This window comes from Coregonus lavaretus (genome assembly GCF_964263955.1).
Source record: "Coregonus lavaretus genome assembly, chromosome: 12".
Classification (NCBI taxonomy): Eukaryota; Metazoa; Chordata; class Actinopteri; order Salmoniformes; family Salmonidae; genus Coregonus; species Coregonus lavaretus.
Window position 1 is genome coordinate 12,805,936 of NC_139999.1, and position 17,923 is coordinate 12,823,858.

Sequence of the window (17,923 nt, forward strand, 5' to 3'; positions counted from 1 at the left end):
CTAATGAAATTAAATAATGCATGTTTTAGTTTAGTTTCAGCATTAAGATAGGTAGTGACATTCTCAATGACATCTTGCCAAGAATTATGGCATAAACACTCTTTAGTTCATTAAATGACCTGTCAACTGACCAACATCATGGATGTAAAAAAATGTGCCTTTGAATTCTTGCCTATTTGAATACAAACAGCATGGTGGGTGTTGCTGTGCTGTGCTACTGTTGTCAGATGGGAAGGTGAAAACTGGCTTTCCAATGGTCAGTTGTGATGGAACATTGTTATTGGACACAACTGAATACAACTTGTCTATAAGATATGTCATATGATGCTTAGATCTAAAGGGTGTAGCCCTGTACATGTGCAGCCTTGTTGTCAAAATACAGCCATATACAGTGTTAAATAACGCCACATATACACTTAAAATAGATTTGATTAGATTTACAACATGAACACATCAAATTAACTTACTGTACTTAGTGTAATCTACAAACACAATTAAAGCAGCAGAGGACGCACTAATCAACAAAACTGAATCAAATCCCTAAACATAGGCCTATATAGCAAAGGAGTGTATTTCAGAATAGATCTACAGATCCATCCTTCTGTCCAGCTAAGGGCTGTATGTAAAAGAGATTAGAACGTGGATGTGAGGCCTAGTGTTAGGTAGGTCTCCACAGAGAGAGACTGATCTCTGATCCCAGAGGAAGAGCAAGCAGTACAGAGACAGAGAGGGAAGGCCACATCAGAGCTCCTGGCCTGGGTCCCACTGGGAGGGGTGTGTGTGGTAATTTGATTGGGCAGCTGTGTCCAGATGGCGAGAGATTCAGAGAGCCTCAAACCATCTGACCCCCGCTATTCCAGCGCCAAGCCCCTGTCCTGCTCTCTGACTTGAATTAGACCAGGGAACTAGTCCAGCAGACTCCAGCCCACCCCAGCCGAGCAGGGCCAACTCATCTAATTAATATGCCCTGGTATACCCTCACAGCACAACATCCCAAACACAGACCTCGCACGCAAATATGATGACGTTTGCAAACATTGCCTCAGCATCTGTCACTTGGCATTACCCAAGTTGATAACAGATAATGAAGTAATCAAGGCTTGCCAAGCAGAGGCCAGAAGGAGAATCAGCTCTCCAAATCACGCTCTAGCAGAGATCCCCTATAACCACTTCAATCACTCCTCTGCAAGGAGTTTATTTTGGACAGTTTAGGGAAGTAAAGTGTTACTTCAGCTCTCTGTGCTTCTCTATTTCCAGATGTTCTATGTGGGTCGTTTTCAATGTGTTACACCTCATTGCTACTCGTTAATAAAATAGAAGACTCCTCACTCTAACATTGCAGTGCATGCGCTAATGGGATATGACTGCGGGACTGGACTGGTTATGTATGAGGGTACAGACAGCACAGGAGTGTGAGGCGTGGAAATCATTATCCTCAGTCACCTGCTCTGTGCTCCATTTCCTTCAAAGCCCCTGTCTTTCACATGGTGATAGTTCTGAGGGGTAGTTGGAGTAGGGGTGATCTCTGTGACTCACAAAGACAGGCCGTCCGGAAACCAGGGCGGAACTCAACACACACAGAGCTTCATTACAAATCACAGGTGATTACAACAGCCACAGAGGTGAATAATTTAATCAAATACAAATTTTAATGCCATTCTTTATGATTACAACAATAGCTATTGTTTATTTATCACAACAATGCAGCTTCTAGAAATCCATCCCTTTTACCCCAGAAAGAACATGATCTGTGGCCTAGGTGCGAGACAACATATTACATACATCCAAATGCAGCTTGTTTTAATTTACCAATATAATTAAATGGAGGTCCTTTCTTTAGTGATCTGAGCAGATAACTATGAGGTGGCAGGAGTGTGTGGTTGGATGGGAGGGTGGATACAGTGGCTCTGTGTACCGCTCTTCTGTTAGGGCCTCTCAGGCTTGTCCCCTTTTGATGACATCATCTGACCAGGTACCTGATGGGAGGGACCGTCTCACAGTCCTCGTCCTCGGCGAAGGAAGGGAACATCTCCAGCATGTGCATGTGTTGGGGGACCTCTATCTTGGTCACCAGGCTGACTACATCAGACACACTGCCAAGACAGATCACAACACACACATCAACAACAGCCTTTTGGTGACTTTTAGAAGTCACGACATCTCTAAAACAGTTATTAAACAATACTCCTTAGTCGTACATCTTACTTCAAAAGAGCATTGATAATTATATCCCTGGTAGAAAATAGGGGACATTAGTATATAAAAAAGAGGTACATGCAGACAGGATCAGAATGCCTACAGCCACACAGGCAGGCAGGCACAAACACACTCAGCCCTTTACACCCAGTCACCTGTAAAGGTATTGAATAAATCTGGAGAGAGAAAGACTGGTAGTGCCCATCACTCATCGACAGCCAGATGAGCCCCCCCATCATCCCCTCTTCACTTCAGTCCCATTGTGTTTGAAGATATGAGGGTGACTAGGTTAGAGTAAGCTGTCCCAGAGAAAAACCCTGCACGTCAGACTTTTCAATGGTACTACACACACATGAAAAAGAAAAGGAGCTCAGATGCAATCATTTAGAAGTCACGACATCTCTAAAACAGTTATTAAACAATACTCCTTAGTCGTACATCTTACTTCAAAAGAGTATTGATAATTATATCCCTGGTAGAAAATAGGGGACATTAGTATATTTTTGTGTGTATTTTATTAGGATCCCCATTAGCAGTTCCAGAAGCAGCAGCTACTCTTCCCGGGGTCCACATCCTTACATTACAGCTATTCAGAAAAAGCAGAAGTGGTATAATACACTGAGACTATACACACTTACTGTGTCCTACAGCTAAATGACCTTCAGACAAAACCAAGGTTCTTCATGTCAACTGGATCTTTAATACGGCACCATGCAACCCACTAGGTCTGTAAACACAGGAAGCTGAGTAGGGGCCAGGGTCCCACATCCCAGGATGTGACTCCTGGAGGGGGCATTTGTCAAACGAGGCCTACTGTCCACACTGACGGCCCTGTCCCCACCCCCGTCTTCCCCATGTCTACCGTTAGCTTCCTCAGTTACTGGGCTGACACTGGGCTCTCCAGGGACTGAGGTGTTAACATAAAGCCCAGGAAGACATACGCTGTGTGTCAGGAGGAACAGAGGGAAGGGGGAGGAGGAGATTCAGAGAGGTAGAGTGGGCGAGTGTCAGGAAGAACAAGGCATAGACATGGGGGAGAGCCAAGAAATTGTCTGTCGTTTTACAAAGCTAAGCAGGAACTCCTGGATCTGAGTAAAGGGCCCGTTTCTCTGCACATGTTCAGGGCTCTGAAACACTATTCTGTTTGTGAATACAGGGGTGGTGTAAGGACAGGCCCTGAGTATACATATTCTTATCTGTGTGCACATGACTGAGCGAGTGAGAGAAAGAACGTCATAAGTAGAGTGAGTTATTGCAATCCTTCGGGTGTGAGGAGTTGCTTTGTGTATTGCTATGTGCATGCCTTTACAACATACAGTAGGTACTGCCATAGCAAGACAACAGGGCATTGCTCACAGTTGCTCACTCTTGCTCCTCTCCTCACAGAGCACAGGAAGCCTACAGACTTGGAAGAGCCATATCTTAGTCAGCAGTGAACAGTGATGCATGTGACTGTGTGGAGATGAGTCCCTCCTTTTCTGAGGAAACACCAGACTGCCATTGCCTTCTAAACAAACACCAGGGCTGCTGCATGTGTGTTTATGCCTGGCCTGAACATAACCCTGTTGCCAAGCTCTTCCCACATGTTACCCCATCAGAAGACAGACTAAGGTATGGTGATAATGTCTCGTCTGGCTCAAAAGCTTTGTTTCCCCACAATGGTTCAGGACATACCTCTTCACCAGCCTCTCCTTGTGATTGGAGCCAGCATTGTACAAGACAGCATTCCCATAAAACAGGCTGGTGATCTCCAAGTTGTATGTTTGCTGCAAATTAAACAGTAATACCACATTACATTTAGTATCATGGAAGTTAATGCACAATGTTAGTTTTAAAAAGTTTGATTTCATTAAGTTCCTAATCAGTTTATATAGGATAACATTAAACAAGATCCAATGAACAGAGTCTCTATAGAGTCGTATGGTCCAGTGGGTTATAGCACTCCAGGGATGAGTTGTAACCTCAATCGACCCCAGCAGCTCAGGAAGTGTTGCAGTGTCTCCAAAAATAAACCAGCAGATCTCAGAGTCAGGATGTCAAAGGTTAGGGGGAAACTGGAGCAACTTTGTTTTTGTCAAATGTTATTCTCTGCCTCAAAATAAACAGTGGGAGGAATCAACAAGCCAATCCTTTGTTTAGGACAGCTACATGTGTACTACACATCATGTGGTTGTTGCGATGACACAGTACAGCTGACTTATTTGTGTGGTTGTCTCACCTAGCTATCTTAAAGGTTAACTGCCCCCTTAGAACCAACTTCTCTGGTTTTAAAAACGGGCCATCAATAGGAGTCAGAAACATCCATTCTAGTGTCAAAATGTACTACAAAGTGTTAATAGGAAAATGTTGGTCATAAAGTCAGTCTCGTCCAAAACAGAGTTTTGTGAGTTCGTCACGACTTACTGAAGGGGTTTGGTGTGGATTACGATCATGCCCACTTGCCCAGTGTTCACTAACACGAAAGAAGCAGCTGTGCTGATTGCGCTCGATCAGCTGCGCGCGCTCTATCCAATCACAGCACCCAGAACCTCCAGACAGTGAGACAGACCTGCCCATTACGCAGCGCCTCAGACTTGTTTACATAAGACAACATGTCGCTAATGTTATGTTCAAATAACCCTTGGGCCTAAGCCCTTTATGGAGTGGCTACTTGCTGATGTGTTTGATCGTGTCAATCACTCGAGTCTGCCACTTTTTGGGGCAAAATGAGAATTGAGATGATTACAGCGCACTTGTATCCCAACTGCAGCTTGTCAATATTACACAATTAATTTGCGAGCATCTTGTGTCCCCCCGTGACCTGTTTTGAACATGATTCCCTATGAAAACCCTGCCAGACAGACACACACTGGTAATAGTGAGAACATTGTAAAAAACTAAACGCCACGCAAGCACTGACATCGCCTCTCCCCAGTGACTGATATGCTGATTGTGGGCTGCTCCATGTGCCTGCTAGCTACTACTTGCTAGCTTCATTGACAAACAGAGTTGGAACTTAGCTAGCTAGTGATTTTGGGCACTGATAAACAGCGTGTAGCTTGTGCTTTAGTTACGATAGTTTGACAGCAGATGAGGAAGTTGTAGACGTTATTGTTCTCGGGAATCAGTCCTGAGCGCGCAGCCAGACTTGACTCGATAGACTGTATGCAGTGCACTGACTCATTTTTCATGCACATTTAACTTGAGAAATACTGCACCAAACAATTATCTAGATGTAAAATTGCGTGACTAAGGCAAAAACGTCTAAAATGACAGATTTCTTGATTTATCGACGATTAATTCGGACTATTTTAAGTAAGTGACTATTTTGAGAAAGTGGCTATGTTGTTGCCACAGTGACTCAGGAGGGACAAACAACAGTACTTGATAGGGTATGATATGCAAACATGACACACCCACATCAAACCAAGACAACTCTCGTTTGGCTTCAGTCATGGCCGCTAGCATTTCTTAATGAGCAATCTTCAAAACAAGGCCAAATCAGGAAGTGCAGTCTCCCTTTAAGATAAATGCACCAACTGTAAGTCACTCAGGATAAGAGCTTCTGCTAAATTACATTACGTGACAAATTATACCTCTAGATAACTCCCTGCTCTAACTACTATATGGATTATAGTTTGTTTGGAGAGGATAAGTGGAGGTTGTGACATTTTAGAAACCCTCTGGAATTTATCAGACGCTGACAGTCAGGGAGAAAAAAAGAGGTACATGCAGACAGGATCAGAATGCCTACAGCCACACAGGCAGGCAGGCACAAACACACTCAGCCCTTTAGACCCAGTCACCTGTAAAGGTATTGAATAAATCTGGAGAGAGAAAGACTGGTAGTGCCCATCACTCATCGACAGCCAGATGTTCCATATACACAGAAAAAGTATTTCTCTCAAATGTTGATTCCATCCCATGTTAGTGGGCATTTCTCCTTTGCCAAGATAATCCATCCACCTGACAGGTGTGGCATATCAAGAAGCTGATTAAACACCATGATCATTACACAGGTGCACCTTGTGCGGGGAATGTGCAGTTTTGAGGCAGCGTGCAATTGGCATGCTGACTGCAGGAATGTCCACCAGAGCTGTTGCCAGAGAATTGAATGTTCATTTCTCTACCATAAGTCCAATGTCGTTTTAGAGAATTTGGCAGTACATCTAACCGGCCTCACAACCGCAGACCACACGTAACCATGCCAGCCCAGGACCTCCACATCCAGCTTCTTCACCTGCGGGATGGTCTGAGACAAGCCACCCTGACAGCTGATGAAACTGTTGGTTTGCACAACCGAAAAATGTCTGCACAAACTGTCAGAAACCATCTCAGGGAAGCTCATCTGCGTACTCGTTGTCCTCAGCAGAGTCTTGACCTGACTGCAGTTCGGCCTCGTAACCGATTTCAGTGGGAAAATGCTCACCTTCAATGGCCACTGGCACAGTGTGTTCTTCACGGATTAATCCCGGTTTCAACAGTACCGGGCAAATGACAGACAGCTTGTATGGCGTCGTGTAGGCGAGCAGTTTGCTGATGTCAACGTTGTGAACAGAGTGCCCCATGGTGGGGATGGGGTTATGGTATGGCCATGCATAAGCTATGGACAATGAACACAATTGCATTTTATCGATGGCAATTTGAATGCACAGAGATACCGTGATGAGATCCTGAGGTGCATTGTCGTGCCATTCATCCGCCGCCATCACCTCATGTTTCAGCATGATAATGCACTGCCCCATGTCACAAGGATCTGTACACAATTCCATGGCCTGCATACATTTACATTTTAGTCATTTAGCAGACGGTCTTATCCAGAGCGACTTACAGGAGCAATTAGGGTTAAGTGCCTTGCTCAAGGGCACATCGACAGATTTTCACCTAGTCGGATCGGGGATTAGAACCAGCGACCTTTCGGTTACTGGCACAACGCTCTTAACCACTAAGCTACCTGGTGCATACTCACCAGACATGTAACCCATTGAGGATGTTTGGGATGCTCTGAATCTATGTTTATGACAGCGTGTTCCAGTTCCAGCTAATATCCAGCAACTTGCACAGCCATTGAAGAGGAGTGGGACAACATTCCACAGGTCACAATCAACACCATGATCAACTCTATGCGAAGGAGATGTGTCGCGCTGCATGAGGCAAATGGTGGTCACACCAGATACTGACTGGTTTTCTGGTCCACGCCCCTACCTTTTAAAAAAAAGTATCTGTGACCAACAGATGAATATCTGTATTCCCAGTCATGTGAAATCCATAGATAAGGGCTTAATGAATTCATTTCAATTGATTTCCTTATATGAACTGTAACTCAGTAAAATCTTTGAAATTGTTGCATGTTGCGTTTATATATTTTTGTTCAGAGTAGTATGATTACTCTGTGCTCTGAGTGTGTACAGCATCTGTCAGTGGTTGTGTGAAAATGCATGCATACAATGCGTAGCTCTGTGTATACAATATGTATAACAGTGTGTGCGTGCTAAAACACGTCTAGATAATAGAGCTAAAGATTGTGTGTCTTGGCTGAGTAATAAGAGGGAGGCTGAGATACCTTGATGTGTTGCAGCAGCTCTCCCAAGGTCATTTCCTGTCCACGGTCACGTCTGCCATTAACCAGGAAGTCATCCCACAGGGAGTACTTCTTTCCTGCAACCTACCGATAGACACAAAACACACACAATCAGAACACCTGGCACATCACACACACACACACACACACACACACACACACACACACACACACACACACACACACACACACATACACACACACACACACATACACACACACACACACACACACACACACACACACACACACACACACACACACACACACACACACACACACACACACACACACACACACACACACTAATCAGTCAGGAGAGAGGGAGCATGGTTTAGTATCTTCCCAAAACAATGAGAACTGCAGCGATGGTTAATGGTCAATGTTGGACTAAGCTCAGCAGTGAGATCAGAATTGAACTAGTTACTCAACAAAATACTCAACAAACAAGGCAAAAATGTAATTCAAACATAATTTCTCACTACACTGGAGGAATATCTCACATAGGGAGAATAAACCTGAGGCATAAATTAAAAAGAAGTAGTACCACAGGAGGCTGCTGAGGGGAGGACGGCTCATCATAATGTCCAGAACGCAGCAAATGAAATGGCTTCAAACACCTGTAAACCATCTGTTTGATGAATTTGATACCATTCCAGTCATTCTACTCCAGCCATTACCACGAGCCTGTCCTCCCCAATTAAGTTGCCACCAACATCCTGTGATGTGTACCCTCCCATCAGAACCCCCTATGTATACCTTCCCTTTCTCTTAAGTTTAGTTCAATAAAACAGATCAGGTAATTGCAGTTATAGGGTTAATTTCTTGGCGTCACTTTTGTGTGAAAGACAACAGAAAACTGTGTTACATTTCCAACAATAAGAGCAGAAACTCAAAAAGTTAAGTTGAAGAATGTAATAAAGTCCACACCTCTGTGAATATGAACCTGCGAAATAACAGCATATGAACTTTCCAGAAGCTTGGCCAGACTGCAGATCATATGGCAGTAACAGTGAGGGGCTTTAGTCAAGAGTTTTAGGGGCCAATTTTTCTTCAGTGTTTTCCTGAATCAATGTGTAATATGTATTGATGTATATACAGTGCATTCAGAAAGTATTCAGACCACTTTTTCCAAATTGTTTTACAGCCTTATTCTAAAAATGATTAAATTGTTTTTTTCACCCTCGTCAATCTACACACAATACCCCATAAAAAACGAAATATCACATTTACATAAGTATTCAGACCCTTTACTCAGTGCTTTGTTGAAGCACCTTTGACAGCGATTACAGTATCAAGTCTTCTTGGGTATGACACTACAAGCTTGGTACACTTGTATTTGGGGAGTTTCTCAAATTCTTCTCTGCAGATCCTCTCAAGCTCTGTCAGGTTGGATGGGGAGCGTCGCTGCACAGCTATTTTCAGGTCTCTCCAGAGATGTTCGATCAGGTTCAAGTCCGGACTCTGGCTGGGCCACTCAAGGACATTCAGAGACTTGTCCCGAAGCCACTCCTGCATTGTCTTGGCTGTGTGCTTAGGGTTGTTGTCCTGTTGGAAGGTGAACCTTCGCCCCAGTCTGAGGTCCTGAGCGCTCTGGAGCAGGTTTTCATCAAGGATCTCTCTGTCCTTTGCTCTGTTCATCTTTTGCTCGATCCTGACTAGTCTCCCAGTCCCTGCCGCTGAAAAACATCCCCACAGCATGATGCTGCCACCACCATGCTTCACCGTAGGGATGGTGCCAGGTTTCCTCCAGACGTGGCGCTTGGCATTCAGGCCAAGAGTTCAATCTTGGTTTCATCAGACCAGAGAATCTTGTTTCTCTTTAGGTGCCTTTTGGCAAACTCCAAGCGGGCTGTCATGTGCCTTTTACTGAGGAGTGGCTTCCATCTGGCCACTCTACCATAAAGGCCTGATTGATGGAGTGCTGCAGAGATGGTTGTCCTTCTGGAAGGTTCTCCCATCTCCACAGAGGAACTCTGGAGCTCTGTCAGCGTGACCTTTGGGTTCTTGGTCACCTCCCTGACCAAGGCCCTTCTCCCCTGATTGCTGAGTTTGGCCGGGCGGCCAGCTCTAGGAAGACTCTTGGTGGTTCCAAACTTCTTCCATTTAAGAATGATGGAGGCCACTGTGTTCTTGGGGACCTTCAATGCTGCATAAATGTTTTGGTACCCATCCCCAGATCTGTGCCTCGACACAATCCTGTCTGGAAGCTTTACGGACAATTCCTTCGACCTCATGGCTTGTTTTTGCTTTGACATGCACTGTCAACTAATTGAATTTACCACACCTGGACTCCAATCAAGTTGTAGAAACATCTCAAGGATGATCAATGTAAACAGGATGCACCTGAGCTCAATTTTGAGTCTCATAGCAAATGGTCTGAATACTTACAGTACCAGTCAAAAGTTTGGACACACCTACTCAATCAAGGATTTTTCTTTATTTGTACTATTTTCTACATTGTAGAATAATAGTGAATACATCAAAACTATGAATTAACACATATGGAATCACGTAGTAACCAAAAAAGTGTTAAACAAATCAAAATATATTTTATATTTGAGATTCTTCAAAGTAACCACCCTTTGCCTTGATGACAGCTGTGCACACTCTTGGCATTCTCTCAACCAGCTTCATGAGGAATGCTTTTCCAACATTCTTGAAGGAGTTCCCAAATATGCTGAGCACTTGTTGGCTGCTTTTCCTTCACTCTGCTGTCCAACTCATCCCAAACCATCTCAATTGATTGTGGAGGCCAGGTCATCTGATGCAGAACTCCATCACTCTCCTTCTTGGTCAAATAGCCCTTACACAGCCTGGAGGTGTGTATTGGGTCATTGTCCTGTTGAAAAACAAATTATAGTCCCACTAAGCGCAAACCAGATGGGATGGCGTATCGCTGCAGAATGCTGTGGTAGCCATGCTGGTTAAATGTGCCTTGAATTCTAAATAAATCACTGACAGTGTCACCAGCAAAGCACCCCCACACCTCCTCCTCCATGTTTCATGGTGGGAACCACACATGTGGAGATCATCCGTTCACCTACTCTGCGTCTCACAAAGACACAGTGGTTGGAACCAAAAAATCTCACATTTGGACTCATCAGACAAAAGGTCAGATTTCCACCGGTCTAATGTCCATTGCTCGTGTTTCTTGGCCCAAGCAAGTCTCTTCTTCTTATTGGTGTCCTTTAGTAGTGGTTTCCTTGCAGCAATTTAACCATGAAGGCCTTATTCACGCCGTCTCCTCTGAACAGTTGATGTTGAGATGTGTCTCTTACTTGAACTCTGTGAAGCATTTATTTGGGCTGCAATCTGAGGTGCAGTTAACTTATCCTCTGCAGCAGAGGTAACTCTGGGTCTTCCTTTCCTGTGGCGGTCCTCATGAGAGCCAGTTTCATCATAGCGTTTGATGGTTTTTGCGACTGCACTTGAAGAAACTTTCAAAGTTCTTGAAATTATGATAATGATGGACTGTCGTTTCTCTTTGCTTATTTGAGCTGTTCTTGCCATAATATGGACTTGGTCTTTTACCAAATAGGGCTATCTTCTGCATACCACCCCCTACCGTGTCACAACACAACTGATTGGCTCAAACGCTTTAAGAAGGAAAGAAATTCCACAAATTAACTTTTAACAAGGCACACCTATTAATTGAAATACATTCCAGGTGACTACCTCATGAAGCTGGTTGAGAGAATGCCAAGAGTGTGCAAAGCTGTCATCAAGGCAAAGGGTGGCTACTTTGAAGAATATCAAATATAAAATATATTTTCATTTCGTCACGATCGTCGTATTGAATAGACCAAGGCGCAGCGTGATGAACGAACATGGTTAACTTTATTATCTTTAGTGATAATAGAAACAACAATCAACAAAACAACAAACGACTCGTGAAGTCCACGGTAACAATGACCAACACGGAACAAGAACCCACCAACACAAAGGGAAAACAGATAGTTTAAATATGGCTCCCAATCAGAGACAACCAACGACAGCTGACACTCGTTGCCTCTGATTGGGAGTCACTCTGGCCAACATAGAAATAAACACAACAGAAAGAACACACCCTGGCTCAACATATAGAGTCCCAGAGCCAGGGTGTGACAGTACCCCCCCCCTAAAGGCGCGGACTGCGACCGCGCCTCAACTTGAACAAAACAGGGGAGGGCTGGGTGGGCATTCCTCCTCGGCGGCGGTTCTGGCTCCGGCCTTGCCCACCACCCTCCAATAAACCCCCCATAGCGCCCCTGGTCCAGTCTGGCCCCGCTTGCTGGAGCGGAACTGGACGCAGCAGGAGCGGTTAGCTTCAGCTCCGGAGTGGAGCAGTGGACCGGTACCTTACCAGGCACCGGTGACCCAGGCACGGGTTGTGCTGGACTGACGACGCGCACCCCTGGCTTGGTGCGTGGAGGAGGAACGGGCCTTACCAGGCTGACGACGCGCACCCCTGGCTTGGTGCGTGGAGGAGGAACGGGCCTTACCAGGCTGACGACTCGCACCCCTGGCTTAGTGCGAGTAGCAGGAACAGGCCGGGCCGGGCTGGCGACGCGCACCCCTGGCTTGGTGCGTGGAGCCGGAACGGGCCGGACCGGGCTGACGATGCGCACCCCTGGCTTGGTGCGTGGAGTAGGAACAGGCCGGACCGGGCTGACGACTCGCACCCCTGGCTTGGTGCGTGGAGTAGGGACAGGCCGGACCGGGCTGGCGACGCACATCGTAGGCTTGGTGCGTGGAGCAGGGACAGGCCGGACCGGGCTGGCGACGCACACCGTAGGCTTGGTGCGTGGAGCAGGGACAGGCCGGACCGGGCTGGCGACGCACACCGTAGGCTTGGTGCGAGGAGCAGGGACAGGCCGGACCGGGCTGGCGACGCACACCGTAGGCTTGGTGCGTGGAGCAGGGACAGGCCGGACCGGGCTGGCGACGCACACCGTAGGCTTGGTGCGTGGAGCAGGGACAGGCCGGACTGGGCTGGCGACGCACACCGTAGGCTTGGTGCGTGGAGCAGGGACAGGCCGGACCGGGCTGGCGACGCACACCGTAGGCTTGGTGCGTGGAGCAGGGACAGGCCGGACTGGGCTGGCGACGCACACCGTAGGCTTGGTGCGTGGAGCAAGGACAGGCCGGACCGGGCTGGCGACGCACACCGTAGGCTTGGTGCGTGGAGCAGGGACAGGCCGAACCGGGCTGTGGAGACGGATAGGAGACCTGGAGTGAAGAGCGGCCACAACCCGTCCTGGCTGAATGCCTACCCTCACACACTCTGTGTGAGGCATCCGCACAGGACGTACAGGGCTGTGTACCCGTACTGGCATAACAGCACGTGACACTGGAGCAGGATATCCGGGACCGCGGAGAGGCATTGGAGACCACGAGCGTTGAGCCGGCACACTCCGTCCTGGCTGCATACCCCCCTTCGCACGACACGTGCGGGGTGCTCGCACAGGACGTACAGGACTATGCCGGACCACTCGTGGCACAGTACGCCGCTCCGCATACCGCGGAACCTGCCCCGTCCCATGCTGCCATGCCTGAGTACGGGAAGTTGGTTCCGCTCTCCATCCAGGCTCCGCCAACCTGCCTTCTGGCCCTCCTAACCCGGTGGCCTCCTCTCCAAATCGCCCTGTGGCAGCCTCCTGCTGCCCAGCCGCCCATGCGGTGTGCCCCCCCAAAAAATTTTTTTGGGGTTGCCTCTCGTCCGTCCGACGATGACACTGCTGACGCCGCTGCTCCTCTCTCGCCAGGGCCTTAATCCTAGCCCAAGGTCCCTTGCCCCCGAGCATGTCCTCCCAGGACCACGATTTGCCCACCTGGGCCATCGCCAACCTCTCCATCTCCTTTCCCGGCGCTTCCTCCCATGTCCAGTCCAAGATCTGCCCCTGGACACGCTGCTTGGTCCTTGTGAGGTGGGTTCTTCTGTCACGATCGTCGTATTGAATAGACCAAGGCGCAGCGTGATGAACGAACATGGTTAACTTTATTATCTTTAGTGATAATAGAAACAACAATCAACAAAACAACAAACGACTCGTGAAGTCCACGGTAACAATGACCAACACGGAACAAGAACCCACCAACACAAAGGGAAAACAGATAGTTTAAATATGGCTCCCAATCAGAGACAACCAACGACAGCTGACACTCGTTGCCTCTGATTGGGAGTCACTCTGGCCAACATAGAAATAAACACAACAGAAAGAACACACCCTGGCTCAACATATAGAGTCCCAGAGCCAGGGTGTGACACATTTGTTTAACACTATTTTGGTTACTACATGATTCCATGTGTTATTTCATAGTTTTGATGTCTTCACTATTATTCTACAATGTAGAAAATAGTAAAAATAAAGAAAAACCCTGGAATGAGTAGGTGTGTCCAAACCTTTGACTGGTACTGTATGTAAATAAGGTATTTCTGTTTTTTATTTGTAACACATTTGCAAAAATGTCTAAAAACCTGTTTCTAAAAACAGAACCCTTGACTGTTTTTTAATTAATTTAATCAATTTTAGAATAAGGCTGTAATGTAACAAAATGTGGAAAAAGTCAAGGGATCTACTTTCTGAATGCACTGTATATACTGTATGTCTGCCAGTTCATAAAGGGTCTGTTTCTGGCTGTTGGACTGGAATAGTTTAGTCAGACCAGGGGATAAAGGCAGGGAGGAAAATACAGACAGACAGATGTCCTTTATCCTGTACACTCTGGGCACAAGCCCAGCTTCCACTCCCCAAACCCTTCTTTTAGATATTGCATATTCAAGAGGAAACACAACAGTGTTGAAATACAACAGAAGACTTACACATCAATGTAAGTAGAAGTGTCATTATAAATGTTAGGCTACAGGAGTGATTCTTGAGTTGTGTACCAAACACAGGTCATGTCATCAAGACATCCAGAATGCAACACTAACGCCAACCAAACCAGAAGGAGTGGTTGTCTGACACAAAGCCTGTTTAATAGGAGTAAGGGGCTTCATGGCCCTGAGATGACCAGAACATAGAGTTTCTGTCAGTATCCTACTGCGCTATATGACGCTAAGCTCTTGGTGTGACCCCACCATCATCCTTAAGGTGTGCTGGCTAGGAGACATCTGATTTTATACCCTGATTACACCAGGCACTACATCTAGTGATCAAACCACCAGAGACCATCCATTTTCAATGGGGGGAGGATACACAAGCATACATCCAGCGACTTAAGGGTTGGCGACTATGGTCTCAGAAGCCGGAGTTCAGAAAGTCCCACGTTTATGCAAATGAGCAGTGACACGACCGCATGATAACCAATCGGAGAAGGGAGTCTTGGTAGCTAGCTTTGACACTATGCTAGATGACGTGATGTTATGCATGCTGTTTGGAAGATACACTGACAAAGGGAGAATTTGCCGATCTTTACAACTTTGTAGATTTAGGTATAACTGGGCCATAAGTGGACAAGAAGGAATGGTGATCCCATAGAGGATCACACTGCGATGGCCTCTAACCCCAACCACTGTTTATCTCTATAGGATCAATCCCAGTAGTCCAAACATAGACCAAGAATGCTTCATCTTAGTGATCCAGTTAAAGCTCAGCTAACATAAACATTCCTGCTCCTCTGGCCACCGGACTGACATTACACTCCAGTGGCCTCACGTGACCCATCTGTTTACCATCAACATCTTAATCCTCTCTCCAGCTCCATGTGCACGACCTGAGGGAAAGTGTGATGTCACCTGACCACGGCTCTGCCAGGGTTCCTCACTCGCAGGAGAATGTGTCAAAATATGTCACTTTCTGGGCCTAACCAACGCAGGATCTGTCTGTCTGGGGGTTTTGTGACATGATGAAAACTTGGCCTGAGAAACCAATACCAAAACTAGAACAGAACCTGGGTCCAATTATCTGTGCTTCAGCAGCCAAGAGGAACGGTCAGAGAGTATCTTACAGTCTACTGTCTACTCCCACTGCCTGCCTGGTGGGGATAAGGTTCTGGAGACACACTCACAGCCTGCTTCTCATTTGGCCTTATTGGGTGTGTAGCTATAACCAGCAATGATCAAACATTGGGAGACGAAGGCATCATGGAATCTAACCCATCACCACATAATAAGTGAAGAGTAAATTAAGATGTCAAATGATGTTGCTGCAGAGAGGATATTTTCCACTGGTGTACATCAGGCAGTGGGTGACAGTGTTTGGTAATGGCAATGATTTTGGGTGGATGGCAATGTTTGCCATAGTTAGGAGAGTTACAGCATACATTATGCATTTCGGCATTGCCAGTTTTGGAACAGAGAGGTTGTCTTTGCCAAGAAAGAGGGATTGTTTGAAATCTCTAAAAACACATATGTTGTGAGACTTTGTGAAGAACTGCCTTGTTGAGGTTTTCCAGAGAGATGGATCAGAGCAATGTTTATAATGAAGGCCTTTGTGTGTAGATTGTTCAGAATATAAACCAGGCTATTTTTACTCTCCCTCCCTCCCTCTCTCACAGGCCTCTCCAGGAACTCCACAAGGAGCCTTCAGTCAATCGGCCGCCCAATCAGTCTGTATGTGCCCACGTGTGACGTCATCCCCTCACCGCCTCAGAGGCATAAACATAAGTAAGAATGGTGGAAGTTAGAACCAAAACCGGCTGCTGCTGGAAACAATTACAAAGCTTTTAGACTCCTCTCTTAGACCTCCCACCACCCCATCCAATGTTTCTTTGTGTTTGAATTCCTATAATAGAATACACAATCATCCCCACAGAACTATAAACTAAAAGAAAGGAATCCAAAATGGTGGACAACAGCCTCTGCTTTGATGGCTCCAATAATGTCACCTATCTGAGGGAATGTTCAATAAGGAAACCAACACAAAGCATGACAGCCTCCACTTACTGGTGATGCATAATGACAGGCTTTGTTGGTAATTCAATTATAACTTGCTTGAATCCTAATTGGTTAAAACTCTCTCTATGCCAATCAGACATCTTAGTGAACGTCTAGGCCACAGGGTCTTAAAGCTAGCTGAGACATCAATGGTTAGGTAAACCCCAAACCTGTCAGAGTATTGTGCTCAGATAGGACACTGCTTGGCTGCTACCCAAACAGCAGCAATCCATATAAGGTCTTATGTCAGCACTATATAACACGAGGGTGGATCTACAGAATAAACAGAGGACCGATGGTGGACAAGAGTGTGCTGTTCATGTCAACACTGGCCCTCTGGAGTTTGTCCTGAGGTCTACTCTGAGACAGTCAGTGCAAAGCTGTTTAGAACCAGATCTGGCTGGTGAGTAGAGATGTATGAGGAGACAAGACAGAGAAGAGAGAGAGAGAGAGAGAGCAGAGAGAGAGAGAGAGAGAGAGAGAGAGAGAGAGAGAGAGAGAGAGAGAGAGAGAGAGAGAGAGAGAGAGAGAGAGAGAGAGAGAGGAGAACGACAGGCAGACCGACAGACAGACAGACAAAGACAGGCAGACAGAGAGACAGGCAGACAGAGTGACAGGCAGGGCGCAGGCAGGAAGGCAGGCAGGCACAGACATACAGGAGACAGATAGACAGAGACAGACAGGCACACAGACAGAGTGACAGGCAGGCTCAGGCATGCACAGACAGACAGATAGACAGGCACAGACAGAGAGACAGAGAGAGAGAGAGAGAGAGAGAGAGAGAGAGAGAGAGAGAGAGAGAGAGAGAGAGAGAGAGAGAGAGAGAGAGAGAGAGAGAGAGATACAGACAGACAGGCAGGCTCAGGCAGGCACAGACAGACAGGCAAGCACAGACAGAGAGAGAGAGAGAGAGAGAGAGAGAGAGAGAGAGAGAGAGAGAGAAGAGAGAGAGAGAGAGAGAGAGAGAGAGAGAGAGAGAGAGAGAGAGACAGGCAGGCTCAGGCAGGCACAGACAGACAGGCAGGCACAGACAGAGACAGAGAGAGAGAGAGAGAGAGAGAGAGATACAGACAGACAGGCAGGCACAGACAGAGACAGAGACAGAGAGAGAGAGAGAGAGAGAGAGAGAGAGAGAGAGAGAGAGAGAGAGAGAGAGAGAGAGAGAGAGAGAGAGAGAGAGAGAGAGAGAGAGAGATACAGACAGACAGGCAGGCACAGACAGAGACAGAGAGAGGAGAGAGAGATACAGACAGGCAGCAGCAGGCAGGCAGGCAGGCAGGCAGGCAGGCAGGCAGGCAGGCAGGCAG

General features: G+C 46.7%; 1 protein-coding gene across 1 annotated transcript in view; it reads right to left on the bottom strand.

Annotated features, from left to right (window-relative positions):
- Positions 1 to 1,615: 1,615 nt before the first annotated feature.
- The window catches only part of uba7 (ubiquitin-like modifier activating enzyme 7), a 104,403-nt gene continuing 88,095 nt past the window's right edge, over positions 1,616 to 17,923 (bottom strand). The window contains exons 22-24 of the mRNA XM_084173830.1: positions 7,739 to 7,840; positions 3,871 to 3,962; positions 1,616 to 2,093 (exon numbers count right to left, since the gene is read on the bottom strand). Of these exons, the coding sequence (XP_084029956.1) occupies positions 1,961 to 2,093; positions 3,871 to 3,962; positions 7,739 to 7,840 (327 nt within the window). The 3' untranslated portion in view covers positions 1,616 to 1,960. The remainder of the gene's footprint in view (positions 2,094 to 3,870; positions 3,963 to 7,738; positions 7,841 to 17,923) is intronic.